The 14,055-nt window shown below is 36.6% G+C and overlaps 1 protein-coding gene and 1 pseudogene across 1 annotated transcript; both read right to left on the bottom strand.

The window, feature by feature from the left end:
* Window positions 1-7,302: 7,302 nt before the first annotated feature.
* Window positions 7,303-9,867, bottom strand: LOC142639345 (receptor-like protein EIX2; annotated as a pseudogene).
* Window positions 9,868-12,713: 2,846 nt separating this feature from the next.
* On the bottom strand, window positions 12,714-13,112 carry LOC142639346 (uncharacterized). Its single transcript, XM_075813541.1, has one exon. The coding sequence runs from the start codon at window positions 13,110-13,112 to the stop codon at window positions 12,714-12,716; it is 399 nt and encodes a 132-aa protein (XP_075669656.1).
* Window positions 13,113-14,055: the final 943 nt, after the last annotated feature.

Here is a 14,055-nt window from a genome sequence, read left to right on the forward strand (position 1 = left end):
AGATGGGACTTGGAGGATGTGTGTTGATTGTCGTGCCATCAACAAGATCACTGTGAAGTATCGTTTTCCTATCCCTCGGTTGGATGACATGTTGGATATGATGGCTGGAGCAACGATCTTCTCCAAGATAGACTTAAAAAGTGGCTATCGTCAAATTAGGGTTCGTCATGGTGATGAGTGGAAAACTGCCTTCAAGACGAAAGATGGTTTATATGAGTGGATGGTTATGCCTTTTGGATTGTCCAATGCTCCTAGTACCTTTATGAGAGTGATGACTCAAGTGCTTAAGCCTTTTATGGGAAAATTCCTAGTTGTGTATTTTGATGATATCCTCATTTATAGTAAGTCTAGGGAGCAACACTCAGACCACCTAACTCAAGTTTGTACAACCCTTAGGAAGGAGAGTTTATATGGTAACCTCAAGAAGTGCTCTTTCTTTACAGATAAAGTTGTCTTCCTAGGTTTCATAGTGTCATCTGAAGGAGTTTTTGCCGACCCCCAGAAGGTTCAAGCCATTATGGATTGGCCCGAGCCCAAAACTATACATGAGATTCGAAGCTTTCATGGGCTCACTTCCTTTTATCGCCGATTCATCAAAGGATTTAGTACCATTATGTCCCCCATCACTGACTGCTTGAAACATGGAGAGTTTATTTGGACAAAAGCTGCTACTAAGGCCTTCAAGGAGGTGAAACAGAAGATGACTGAGGCACCTGTCATGCGTCTCCCTGATTTCACTAAGTCTTTTGAAGTGGAATGTGATGCCTCAGGTATTGGCATAGGGGGAGTACTTAGTCAAGAGCGCCACCCAATTGCCTATTTCAGTGAGAAGTTGAATGATGCTAAGCAAAAGTACTCCACATATGACAAAGAATTTTATGCCATTGTACAAGCTCTTTGGCATTGGCGCCATTACTTGTTGTCTCAAGAGTTTATTATCTACTCTGATCATAAAGCTTTACGCTATCTCAATTCCCAAAAGAAGCTAAATTTTAGGCACGGTAGTTGGGTTGAATTTCTGCAATGCTACTACTTTGTGATGAAACATAGGGCGAGAGTTGAGAATAAGGCTGCTGATGCACTAAGTCGAAGAGTGTCTTTGCTATCAGTCATGAGTGTTAAGGTCACTGGGTTTGAACGACTTAAGGATGACTATCAGTCATGCCAAGATTTTGGGGAGCTCTACACTAGCCTAAGTAATGCTTCACACCCCGTCTTGGATGATTATACCCTTCAGGATGGTTACTTGTTCAAAGCCAACAAGTTGTGTATCCCTCGGTCGTCAGTGAGAGATTTCCTAGTTTGGGAGATACATGCAGGAGGCCTTGCAGGTCATTTTGGCCGAGATAAGACAATTGAGGAAGTGGAACGTCAATTCTATTGGCCTGGTCTTAAGAGGGGCATTGCTAAGATAGTTGGTCAGTGTCGTACATGTCAACTAGCCAAACATCGCAAGCAAAACACTGTTCTGTACACGCCTTTACCTGTGCCAGATCGCCCGTGGTAGGACGTGAGTATGGACTTTGTGCTAGGTTTTCCCTGCACCTTTAGGAAGCATGATTCTATCCTAGTAGTCGTTGATTGCTTCTCTAAGATGACTCATTTCCTACCATGTTCTAAGACTTCTAATGCTTCTAAAATTGTAAAGCTTTACTTTGATGAGGTTGTCAAGCTTTATGGTCTCCCCAAAACCATAGTGTCTGATAGGGATGTTCGCTTCATGAGTTATTTTTGGAAGACCTTGTGGCATTTAGTAGGCACCAAATTGAAATTTTCCACGGCATTTCATCCTCAAACTGATGGTCAAACTGAGGTGGTTAATCGTAGCCTAGGGAACCTCCTTCGGTGTCTAGTGGGTGAAGCCAATCGAAATTGGGATTTAATTCTTCCTATAGCCCAACTTGCATATAATAGCTCTGTCAACAGGTCTATAGGCGTTAGTCCTTTTGAGGTTGTGCATGGACATACACCTAGGAAGCCCTTAGATCTTTTGCCCATGTCCCCACATGTTAGGATTTCTGAATCTGCTGAGGCATTCGCACGACATGTTCATGATTTGCATACTGAGATTCACAAAAAAATTCAAGTAAGTAATTCTCAATATAAAATTCATGCTAATACTCATCGGCGTCATGCAGAGTTTCAGGTAGGAGATTATGTCATGATTCGGATCCGACCTGAACGGTTTCCATCTGGGACCTTTAAGAAATTGCAGGCTCGTAGTGCCGGTTCGTTCAAGGTATTGAAACGAATGGGCCCAAATGCATATGTCATTGACCTTCCTCATGATTATGGTATTAGCTCTTCCTTTAATATTGAGGATCTAGTTGCTTATAAAAGCCCTACAGCTATTCCTGATACTCCTTTTGATGAGCCTTTGCTTAATCTTATTGATGCCCCTATGCCTACCCCTTTACCCTTAAATTTGCCCTATGCCCATAAAGAATCTATTGATGCTATTTTAGATGAGCAAATTGTTTCTACCAGGGATGGAGGAGTTCACCGTTTCCTAGTTCGGTGGCGCGGACGACCAGATTCTGATTGCACATGGATTACTAGAGATGAGCTACAACGACTGGATCCTGACTTACTAGAGTACTATCAGAGCTCTTCAGCTTTCCACTCGACGGGGTCGAGTTCCTCTCACCCGGGGGGAGTTGGTGCGAACACAAGATATAGGCCCCCAATTATACACACGTATGGGAGGAAGAGCAAAAAGAAGACGGCCCAACCTGTGGCCTTATGGATGGAGCCTATTAGTTATTGGGCTTGAGATTAAGCAAGCTCAAACATTTAATAATTAGGGTTTTGTGTTGTTAGCTATTTAATAATTAGGGTTTTGTGTTGTTAGCTATTTAAACACTTTTTCTGATTATTGTAACACAGCTTTTGAGAAATATAAAAAAATGTTTGTTTTCTTTTACACTGGTGCCGACTCCAGTTTGCTTGGTGCTGACTCCAAGCAGCCCTTAGGTGCTGACTCCTAGGGTTTATCCTATCAATTTCCTGTTCTATTATACTATTGTGGTTGTCCTAGGTCACAACTGTTGTAAATGCCCAATTAAGCATCACAACATATTGGCAACTAACTCAAAGGGCTGCAACAGATTAGCAATTAACTCTACAACTGTTTTGAAACTCATTCACAAACTTTGCTACAATCGAATGGGCACAGCTATGAGCATGAGTTTGTGGTTGAGATTAATGACACATTGAGTTCAAAGGCCTAGTTGATAATTGCTAGAAACAAAGGTTAGACTCCAGCTATACACAACTCGTTTGCGAACAAAATAAGTGTTCATTAATAAGTTCAAAACTTAATAAGCAGGCCCTCTCTTGGGAGATTTACTAATTTTTGTTACTATATTTGTTCATCATATGATCCATGTCAATATATATTAGTAACTAGCTTTTCACTGATCTTCTGCTTTTGTCAACAAACCTTGACTAAAAATGAAGCAGATAGTATAAGTGTTGAAATTCATGAACTTTTGTGACAGTGAAACTTTATCATACATTCAAAAATAAAGATGGATTACAAAAGCTTGCTTCTGTGTTGGTTCTATGCTAGCATGCATATAAGATTTAGAGAAAGAGGAAATTAACAAGTCTTGTCTTATTAAAAAAACAATTAAAAATAATTGTTAAGTTATTTTTTACGAGGAGTCTTTTTCTTTTCCCCCTCATTTTTTTTTTTTTTTACAACTAATACCAATTACATATGTTCATCATTTTACTCTACCAAATAATTCAAGTCAATTAAATCAGTTAAAAGGTTCTCTTTAATTAAGAACTGCATATCCATGCTATATTCCTTTCTACATATGTTTATCCAACAGATCTTGCATCATTAGTTTCAAATAACAATCAAAATATTAGATAGCAATAAGTAAATTGTATATCCTCAAATCCACACAATTTAGCATCCAATTTGTACCTCAAGTTGTGATGCATTTTGAAACTGTCTTAAAATTACTTTGGCTCTTCAAAAAAGTCATAAAAGAAGTCTTCAGCAGCTAATGTCACCTCCTTTGCTTCAAGAGTTCCTTGGCCTCTGCAATGTCCAGTGCAGAAGAGTTTGAAGATGGTTCTGCACACCAGAGCCCCCTAGACAAAATTTGGCCAATATAATTACCATTCCACCTAATTATATTAGCACAGGTATGCTTACAAAAAATTAATGGTAAAGCAAGACAGAGTCCCATCCTTTGCCAATCGTACTAGACAGTCAAGTACATCTACATCATCATCAATCGCTTTCCTATATGATAAATCCATACAACCAGGGAAATCTCCACTTGCTCCATTTTTAGAGATGACCAAAGGATTCGTTGGAGAGTGAGGAAGGTGAAAGACAAAGGCCAACAATAATATTCTAAAAATCATAATATATTTCAAAAAAACATACAGGTAGACAACCTTATCAATCAGTTATGAGTAGAAAAGAATCATTGTGCTGAAGCATTTTGACCTAGATGAGCAAAGCAATCTGCAACGTGAGTAGAGAAATCAGCATCTTGAAGAAAATATTATTGAAATGAGCAGGTAGTAATCTTCTCGAGAAAAATAACTAATTATGTCAGAATTATCAAAAGCTATTACTGTAAATGAAATGCAACAACAAGCAATGGTATTCTAATCCTTCAGTTCTGAAAGTGCAATTGTGGCATGTGATGCACAAACTCATTTGCAATTACTAATACAACAAAATTCCTTTTAAAGTCTATAGTAACCTGATCAAGGAGCTCTGCATTAAAGGTAGTCCCAGGACTGAGAATGAAATTGAAAAGTCTCCAAAAATCATTGAGAGTTTTAGTATTTATAAAAAAAAAAACATTTGAATAAACTTTAACTTCTCTTGAAAGGTAGGATGAATCACAAATACATCCATATGAAGCTAGAAATAGCACCAGTTTTGAACAAAATACCGGAAAGTTGTTCAAGGATATCTAGAAATGCACACAATATCCACGTGATTGCACTGACAAAGAGCAAATCACTTCACATTGAATGTGGTATAGGGTCAAGAAATGGGCAAAGGAGAAATTCATCAAGGCGTCTTGAACCAATGCACGAAATTAGAAGCTTTATTGATTTGATCATTATCCAATGCATCTGTAAAGGGATTTAGGTAGGCAGTACAATTTAAGTTTTTATGAGAATATACAGAAATCAAAACCACTAGAAAAAACTTTATACTGAACCAATACTCTCCAAAGGGGAAACTTCTTAGGTACCCCCAGAGTATAGTGAAATGGTGCTCCGTCCTCTCACATTCATGGTGGACACCACCATGAATGTGAGACAAGGAAGCACCATTCAATGTGCTCCAATAGTTCTAAGAATTACTCCTCCAAAGGAGGAATGGGGAAGTCAGCCAGCGCACCGGTAACAGAGAAGTTTCAATTGTCAATGTAATTCAAGAACTCAGTTATTGGATCACAAACTATAACTGAAGCTAAATGGAACATCATTCGCAAATGCTGATGCTAAAACTTCTAGCCCTTCTTTATGAGCATCCACGTATGAGGTAGATCAGTTGCATCTACAGGCCATATGTAAGCCTTGGGAACAAGAATTCCAGAGGCAAATGCCTAGACAAATGTAAGATTCTGTAAGAGAGAACCATAATTCTAGTTGGTTTAAGGCTCAATCTCATCTTGTCCTAGAAACTGAAACAACAGTTTTGTCATATTTGGATTAAATCGTGCTGTAATTTTTCTTAGGAAAGCAACCTCTGGTGATGAAATATAATTGACAATTGACACTTTTAGGTACAGAAAGTACAAAGCTTCTCATACTCAAATGGTGTTGCTGCACAAGTATTAGAACAAAAGGGTTGGTTAAAATGATAGCTGTGCGACCAGATCCTACATGTTTAGAGAAACATCTTACCAAAAAGAAGAAGAAGAAAGAAGACACCAATAAAATGTTCAACAGAATTATGTTTTTTTATTATCCTGAATGTTCAACCATAAACCTGGTGGCTTGAACATTGAAGCCAAATCTTGAACAGTGAGAATTTGGAATGTATTGCCATCAAATTTATTAGTTCGAAAGAAGACTCCCAGAATTAGTGGTTAGAAATTAAGAAATTGTCATTAATTGTTAATGCAAAATATTATATCAAATAAACGACACAACCAAATAGCCACTGTAACAGTCATTGGAAACTATATTTTAATGTTGAAAACACACTTTTATTCTCATATTTCCATGCTTCCATAAGAATAACTTTGGAAAATTACGACGTCCAACCATATTTAAAGAAAAATGTGCTACCAAATCATCATATTTGGTTCACAAGATACCCAAGTTGCCAAAAGCAAATACTAAGAATTTGAAACAACTCCTACTTACAGGCAACTGTTTAGCTCCTTGAAGGTGAAATCCACAGAAAGCCATCCTTTGGTAGGGACCCCATTAAGCAGATAACCTTATTCCTGTTTTTGAAAATACCCACAATATCAGAAAAGTTATTAAGCAGGACATCTGGTGTGCAAATCCTAACTCCATTCTCTGTTAATTGCAAGTCACACCATAAGACCACATCAAGTACGCTAACCAACAATGCCAAATTATATGCATATGAACTAGAAGTAGGAAATACCCCCTGATGCTTACTATTGTTGCTAAATTATGAACTAAAAATCCTTACAGGTGACAATTTGAGGGGTAAAGGGATGGACTTTGTTGACTGGTGCATTATGTGTTGTTGTAATGGGAGACGGTGGATCATTTGCTACTATATTGTGGTAAGGCTTATCGGTTGTAGAGTTTGGTGTTTAGCTTTTGGGATTTATTGGGTCTTGCCAAGATCAGTTGCAGATACTCTCTTTGGTTGGTGGAATTGGCCTAGAAAGCATTCGTTTAGCATTTGGAATTTAGCTCCGCTGTGCTTAATGTGTTGTCTGTGGAGGGAGCAAAATTGGAGGATGTTTAAGGACATGAAAAGTTCTGATGACCAATTATTGGCTTCTTTCAGTGGCTCCCTTTTTGATTGGTCTAGGGCTTGGGGACTTACCTCTAGTGATTCTCTCCCTATGTTCCTTAGCTCCCTTCTTTGTAATTAGTATCTTTTCTTTCTGTTTTTTATCTTCTTTTTTTGTAATTTTTATCTCTGCCTTATGACTTTTTGCATGAGGTAGTATTTTTGAACATAAATTTTTATTACTTATAAAAAAAAAGCCAAATTATTACTTTACTGTTGTTGCTAAATTTCCTAATCTTATGTTGTTAAAGGTCTCTCTGTACATATATTGATGATTTTTTTTTGTTATGCAAATGGTGGGACAGAAAATTTGGGGTTTGAACTCTAAATATCAGGAATCCAAGGGGATACCAGTACCAATAGGCTATCACTTGAATCCATAATATAATTGTAATTAATTCTCTAAATATAATACCACAACATGAGTATAATACACATGTAAGAAAAAAAATTGTCTACAAATTATTTCAAAATGACTAAGCTAACAAAAGATACAAATTATTTCAAAATGAAACTACAACATATCCATGAACCACAAGAAACATTGGCTAGTAACAAGATAAGAATCTCACAACATTTAAGTAAAAGCTATCAAGTTTGTGCCAAAACATCCCAAGCTTGTACCCCATGCGATCTAGGAATTGAAAGTACATAATTCTCCATTGCTTGTTCATTAGTAAAGGACCCCATACAACCCAAAACCCAACCACAAATCAAAGTGTCATGCTCACATAGAACCAATCCACTTCACGCCCACCGCTACTCCCTTTGTTCTCAGTGTTGGGTTTTACATCATCTATAGAACAATTATCAATAAAAGGAGGTCCACAAAGTTTGTTTCCAAAAAAACTAGAGACGCCGAGGCTTTGTAGCTGAGTACTTGAAGGGATTTTCCCAATTAGATTGTTGTTTGACAAGTTCAACTGACTTAAAAATGTCAAACTTGACATACTTTGAGGAATTTGACCAAAAAGTTGGTTGTTTGAGAAATTAATTGACTCCACTAATCCCAAATCACCTATTTTCTCAGGAATTCTTCCAGTCAAGATATTAAATGACAAATTCAATGATTGTAATTCTTTGAGATGAGTCATTTCTTCAGGGATCTCACCTGATAAATTGTTGTTGGAAAGGTCTATAATTTTTACCAGTTGAAGAGTGGTGGAATACTCAAGATCTTTTCCCTTAATCACAACCGATTGACTTTCAAAAGGCTTAGAATAATATCCTATATAAGAGTTATATAAAGAAAAGGGATAATCTAAATTTTGACTTGTGGCCATGGCACTAAAATTGTGGACACATCTAGGTATGCTTCCAGATAGCTTGTTATGTGAAAGGTCCAAGATTTGGAATGAAGTTAGAGAACAAAGTTCTAGTGGGATGTAACCTTGAAAATTATTTGAGTGAAGGTTAAGAAACACCAAGCTTGAAAGTCTATTTCCTATCCATGAAGGTATGCTTCCAACAAAATAATTCTTAGCAATAGCAATGCTCACCAACTCTTTACAATTTTTCAAAGAGGATGGTATTTTTCTAGAGAATATGTTGTTGTCTAGGTGCAAATATGAAAGACGAACCAAAGATCCAATGGAGGTTGGAATGCTACCAGTGAAATTGTTTTTTCCCAAATTTAAGGTATACAAGTCTTTCCACATCATCCAACAATTACTTAATTTCCCTGATAAAAGATTTTTTCCAAGATTGAGGAACTACATATATTTGGGCTCATTCATCTTGTAACACAAAAAGTGAGAAATTGATCAAGATAGTGAATTGTTAGAAAGATCAAGAAAGGTCAAATTCGAAGATATACAAGGTAACAAACCTTTGAAGTGATTTGAACTCATATCAATTACTGAAGGAGAGGACAAAATCATTGGAATATGTGGAATCTCTCCATAGATCTGATTATGAGAGATATTTAGATATTCAAACTGACAAGACAAGTTCCAAAACCAAGGAGGAACCACATCAAAAATCCTTGTGTTGGATATGTCCAAGATCAAAAGTTGCTTTTGTGAATAGAGCCACAAAGGAAATTTCGGCCCTAAATTCCATGATCCCAAATCTAAATGGTTGAGTTGAAAAGGAGGGGTCCAATTGTCACTCACTTCTAAAGTCAATTGGTTTTGAGACGCAACAAGTGTCTTTAATCTCATAAAATTGGCAAAATGAACTTGAGTGGCAGGTCCATTAATTTGATTACTCTCAAGGTTCAAGGATATCAAAGAGGAAAGATTCCCTATAGACAATGGAATTGGACCTGAAATTGAATTATACCCCAAAGAAAGGATGACCAGATTTTTAAATTAACCAAATTCAGCAGCTAACTGCCCAGACAGTTGAGCATTAGACAAATCTAAGATCTCTAGACTATTTGAAACACATCCTGATAGACTTTCAAAGATTTCAGATATCTCTTAACTCCATTTGTTGTATGACAATCTAATTTCCCTTAAGTTGCAGAGATTACCCAAAGATCTTGGTACCTTTCCTTCAAGTTCATTGCATGACAAGTCTATGCTAATCGCAGATGTTAGGTTTCCAATGGAACTAGAGATTGTACCATGTAAACTATTGTAGCCGAGGTTTAGGAACTCAAGATGACAAAAACTGTAGAGCCAATTAGGGATTGAAGAGTTGAAATTGTTGGTAGATAGACTGAGGTGCCTAAGTGAAGTCAAGTTCTGGAGATGAACAGGGATTGGACCGTGAAACTGATTCCAAGATAGATCAAGAGAAACCAGATTACGAAGACCAAAGATCCAAAACAGAATTGAACTGTTTTGAAAATAGTTGATTGAAAGATCAAGGGTGGTGAGAGATGAGAAGTTAATACTAATGGGTATCGGTGGTGGGATGGAAGCAGAAAGGTGGCAAAATGACAATGGTCATTCATTTCTTGTATCAAAATTTAACAATCTTTAAACCAAAATAACTTTGACTTTTGTCTCTGGGTATAATAGAAGTGGATTTGTGATTGTTTTGCAAGAAAGTTTAAGGTGATATCACTACCTGGAAGTTGGAACTTATGCACGACATGAGCTTTGAAATTGCAGAGCACAAGGTTTATTTTATCATCAAAAATCAAAAGTTCTTGAATGTGCAAGCGTAAAACCTAGTCAAGAAACTTATTGCTCAACTAACAAATTTTTCTCCATCTAATAAGATACTATGGAAATTGCTATCCAAGTTAATTGAAAATATGTGATGTCCTAACCTAGAATATTTTCTAATCAATACTAGTGTGAACAATTGAACATTCCTTTGATGGAATAGGTGATATTGGAATTCGCTATCATATACATTGGGTTTGTTTGATGTTGTGAAATTGCATTAACTAACTATTGAAAAGTCTAGTATGATTGGTTCCAAAAGTCATGTGCTTTATAAGTGAAGAAGTGAAATGATTAGTAATAAAAATGTGATTAGCATTTTATGAATGTGTCATGGATGTGAACAAATTTTTTGATGTCAAATAGTAGTGTCCTCTTGTCCTGAATTCATTGTGGAATAGGACACTATTGGTGGTTTGACCAAATTTCGACTTTCTTAAAAAAAAAGGAATAATTTTTTCTTTTGTTGGGAGTGCGTAATGTATTTGATGTTAGACCAAATGAAGTTGTTATGTTTTATTTTCTATTTTAGTGGTCTTTTTCACAATTGACTATATTGTTTTGTTCTTTTATTTTTAAATTCACAGCACCAATATGTATGATGAAACTTCTAATTCCACCGATTTTAAAGTTCTTATTGCATTGTTCATATATTAATAGCTTAATTAATTGGATTGAATTGCCAGTTAGGAAAAAATAATGAAAATAAAATACTATCGGGAATGGAAATGGAAATATGATTAAGAGTCTTATAGTTTAATGACATTGTTTCGTATTTTTTTATGAATTATGAGGATTGAGGACACATTTCCCATCTTGTAACGATGAATTATCAAAAACAAAAAAGTCGTTATGCATGAATCTTTTAGATAAGATTTAAGAGCAATTGGAAAATATCTTACCTAAAACAATCCCGCTGGATGTCAAACACTTTACTAGTAATTCCTCTCATAATGGCAGTTTGTCATCAAATTTGCTTATTTTTATGATCCATACCAAAAGATAAGAGTAACATGTATTCTAATTTGTTCCTTTTGTGACTCTACCAACAATAATAAGATAAGTAAAAATGGAATATGCGACTTTATCATACAAACAAAATACTCATAACTTTAAATTTTTTACTTTTCGTTCATTTGGTCCATTTGGATACACATCAACTTTGAATTTTTTAACTTAACACTTTTTTTTTTTTTTGTGTGGATAAACTTGACTGAAAGCGCAACGTATTTAAGACTAAAATTTCATTGGTCGTCGTCATTCATTACGTGTATCAATTTTTAAAAACTCAAAAATCTTTAATATGGAATAGGTCCAACTCTGATTTTGTTTTTAAGTCGCTAGATGCTTGCTTGAACTTGAGAAGTTATTCAAATTCTAAATAACATTTTTGTATTCAAGAAATTAAGTACAAAAACCTTAAAATTTTTGGGCGTCGATACTTTTTTTTTTTAATTTCGAAGGGAAAAATTAAAATTTTTGTCATTTGAACAAAAACTTTATTAAGATTAAACACAAACTATACTCACAGCACAAGAATTTCAATTAGTATTGTCCTCCGGTCCTAAATTCATTGTAGAAGAAAGCACTATTGGTGGTTTAACCAATTTTGACTTTCCCTCAAAATCAAAGTCATCTTTCTCAACAAAAAAAGAAAAAGAAAAAAGGAGAGATTTTACTGGGATTGCATAATGTATTGATGTTTTAGCTTGGCTTGTTTAATAATTGAGCCTAAACTTAAGGCTTGAGCTTGACTTGTGAAAGCTCGGATTTGTATTAAAACACAAGAGCTTGTGTAGACCCCCAAATTAAAATTACGGCTAGATTGCTTTTACTCTAACTTATCTAAGTGCGGAACAAGAGTATATGAGGCGCAATAAACCGATACTACTCTAGTGCATAAACATGAACAACAAACAATAAAAGTAAAACACAAGAGTAAGGGAAGAAAGATGCAAACATAAGATAACACGCCGATGTGTTATCAAAGAGGAAACCGAAGAACTCAGCGAAAAACCTCTCCGCCGCCCTCTAAGCGGTAATCGATACACTAGAGAATAAATTTGGAGTACACGAATAACAAAAGACCCTCCAAGCCTAGTCTACCCAATGTACTTGAGCCCTCCAAGCTCTTGTTACCAACGGACTTTACGGAGTCATGTCTTCTCTAGCTTTCCGGATCCCGCAATATGCCCGATTGCATCTGCCAAGCCTTACCGGCTTCTTTTGAAAAATCCTCAAAGCTTCTCAAGTTCCAAAACACTCTCTATACTCTGAAAAGGTGTGGGTTGGGTTTGTGTACAAATTTCCTCTCAAGGTATGACAATGGGAGAGGGAAGGAGAAGAGGCTAGGATGATTTCTCACTAAGGATTAGTAGCTCTTTCTCTAAAAGATGGGTGTGTGTGTTGTTGAAAACCTATCTAGGGTTTTTCTCTCTGAATGGCTTCCTTACACATTTGTGAGTAATGAGGGTATATATAGTATGGGTGAAGAGTAAGAAAGTTACACTTAAAAAACCTCCAGGCAGAGAGTTTCGCGGTTGTCTCGCGGGAAGGCCTTAACCGCGAGACAGTTGCGAAAACCTCCAAACTGGCACAACTCTTCAACTTCCATCTCTTTTAATACAGCTAATAGACACCCTCCCCAACCCATAGAGAATACAATGAATATCAGCTATTACATTTCCAAGCATGAAAAAGTTCCTGGTTGATGAAGAAGCGACTCGCATAACGTTGACATTATCTCCTTCCACTATTAACTCCGAGAAGCCCGTATCAGTAGCGAATTCTAATGCCTTTCTGCACGCCAGTGTCTCAGCTTCCTCGCTACTTGAAACCGGTGGACCTTTAGTAGCCATAGCAGCCATTACCTCGCCTTGGTTGTTCCGGATCACAACACCAAATCCAGAGTAGTTATGTTCTTTGAATAAGGCCGCATCAGAGTTTAATTTAAGCCATGACTGATCAGGTGGACGCCATACATGCTCATCAGATTGCTCCATTGGAATTGCTAGATGGTCCTGAACTTGCTTGAAGTCCTCTAAAAATTCTGCAGCACGTTTATTTAATCAACCGGGATCCTTGAGCTGCCCTCCATGCAAAACAGAATTTCTCTGATTCCAAATAACCCAAGCTTGCACCAGAAACAACTCCACTTCTGCAATGTCCAATCTGTCTAACAGGTATTTAAATAGCTGAACCGTATCATGGAATCCAAGACTGCACTTCTGAAGTTTGATCTTGCTCCCAGCCCATACATCCTGAGCAACAGGACATTCCCATAGCACATGAATTTCGGTCTCTGGATGTCGAGTACAAATTGGGCAAACTCTGTCATGGATAATTTTCTTCTTTTCTAGATTAACCCATGTAGGCAAAATTCCATGAAGTACTCTCCACCCAAAATTTTTTAACTTATTGGGGACTCTCATCTTCCATAGGGCTTGCCAAACTTGTTGCATATCACTTCCTCTAGAGCACTCAGCCCACCCTTCACGCTTAAGAACCTCTCGTACCACATGGTATCCGAACCTCACAGAATATCCACCATTCCTAGTGTGCAACCAAAATATGGAATCATCAACCTGTCTTTGGCTTAGAGGAATTCTACAGATAGCATCCATATCTTCCTTGTGAAACATTGTAATCGTCAAATCTCTTCTCCACCAGTGCAATTCTTGATCAATGAGCTCAGACACAAACCAATCTTCTACCTCTACATTGGCCGAATGAAGAAGCCTATTAGTTGGGTAGTTTGGAATCCACTTGTTTATCCTTATAAGAATTTAAGCATAGATTAAATTTTCATTATTTTTGGCAATTCTTTTTTTCTTTAATTCCTATATAATATCTTGTTTTGTGCTGGTTTAAAATTTAAATGGATTTTTTTCTCAAGCTTTAGAGCATGGACTTTAGATAAGATGTTCAACTCTTAAACGCCAAGCA

This window comes from Castanea sativa, chromosome 6, assembly GCF_040712315.1.
Source record: "Castanea sativa cultivar Marrone di Chiusa Pesio chromosome 6, ASM4071231v1".
In the NCBI taxonomy this organism is placed as follows: Eukaryota; Viridiplantae; Streptophyta; class Magnoliopsida; order Fagales; family Fagaceae; genus Castanea; species Castanea sativa.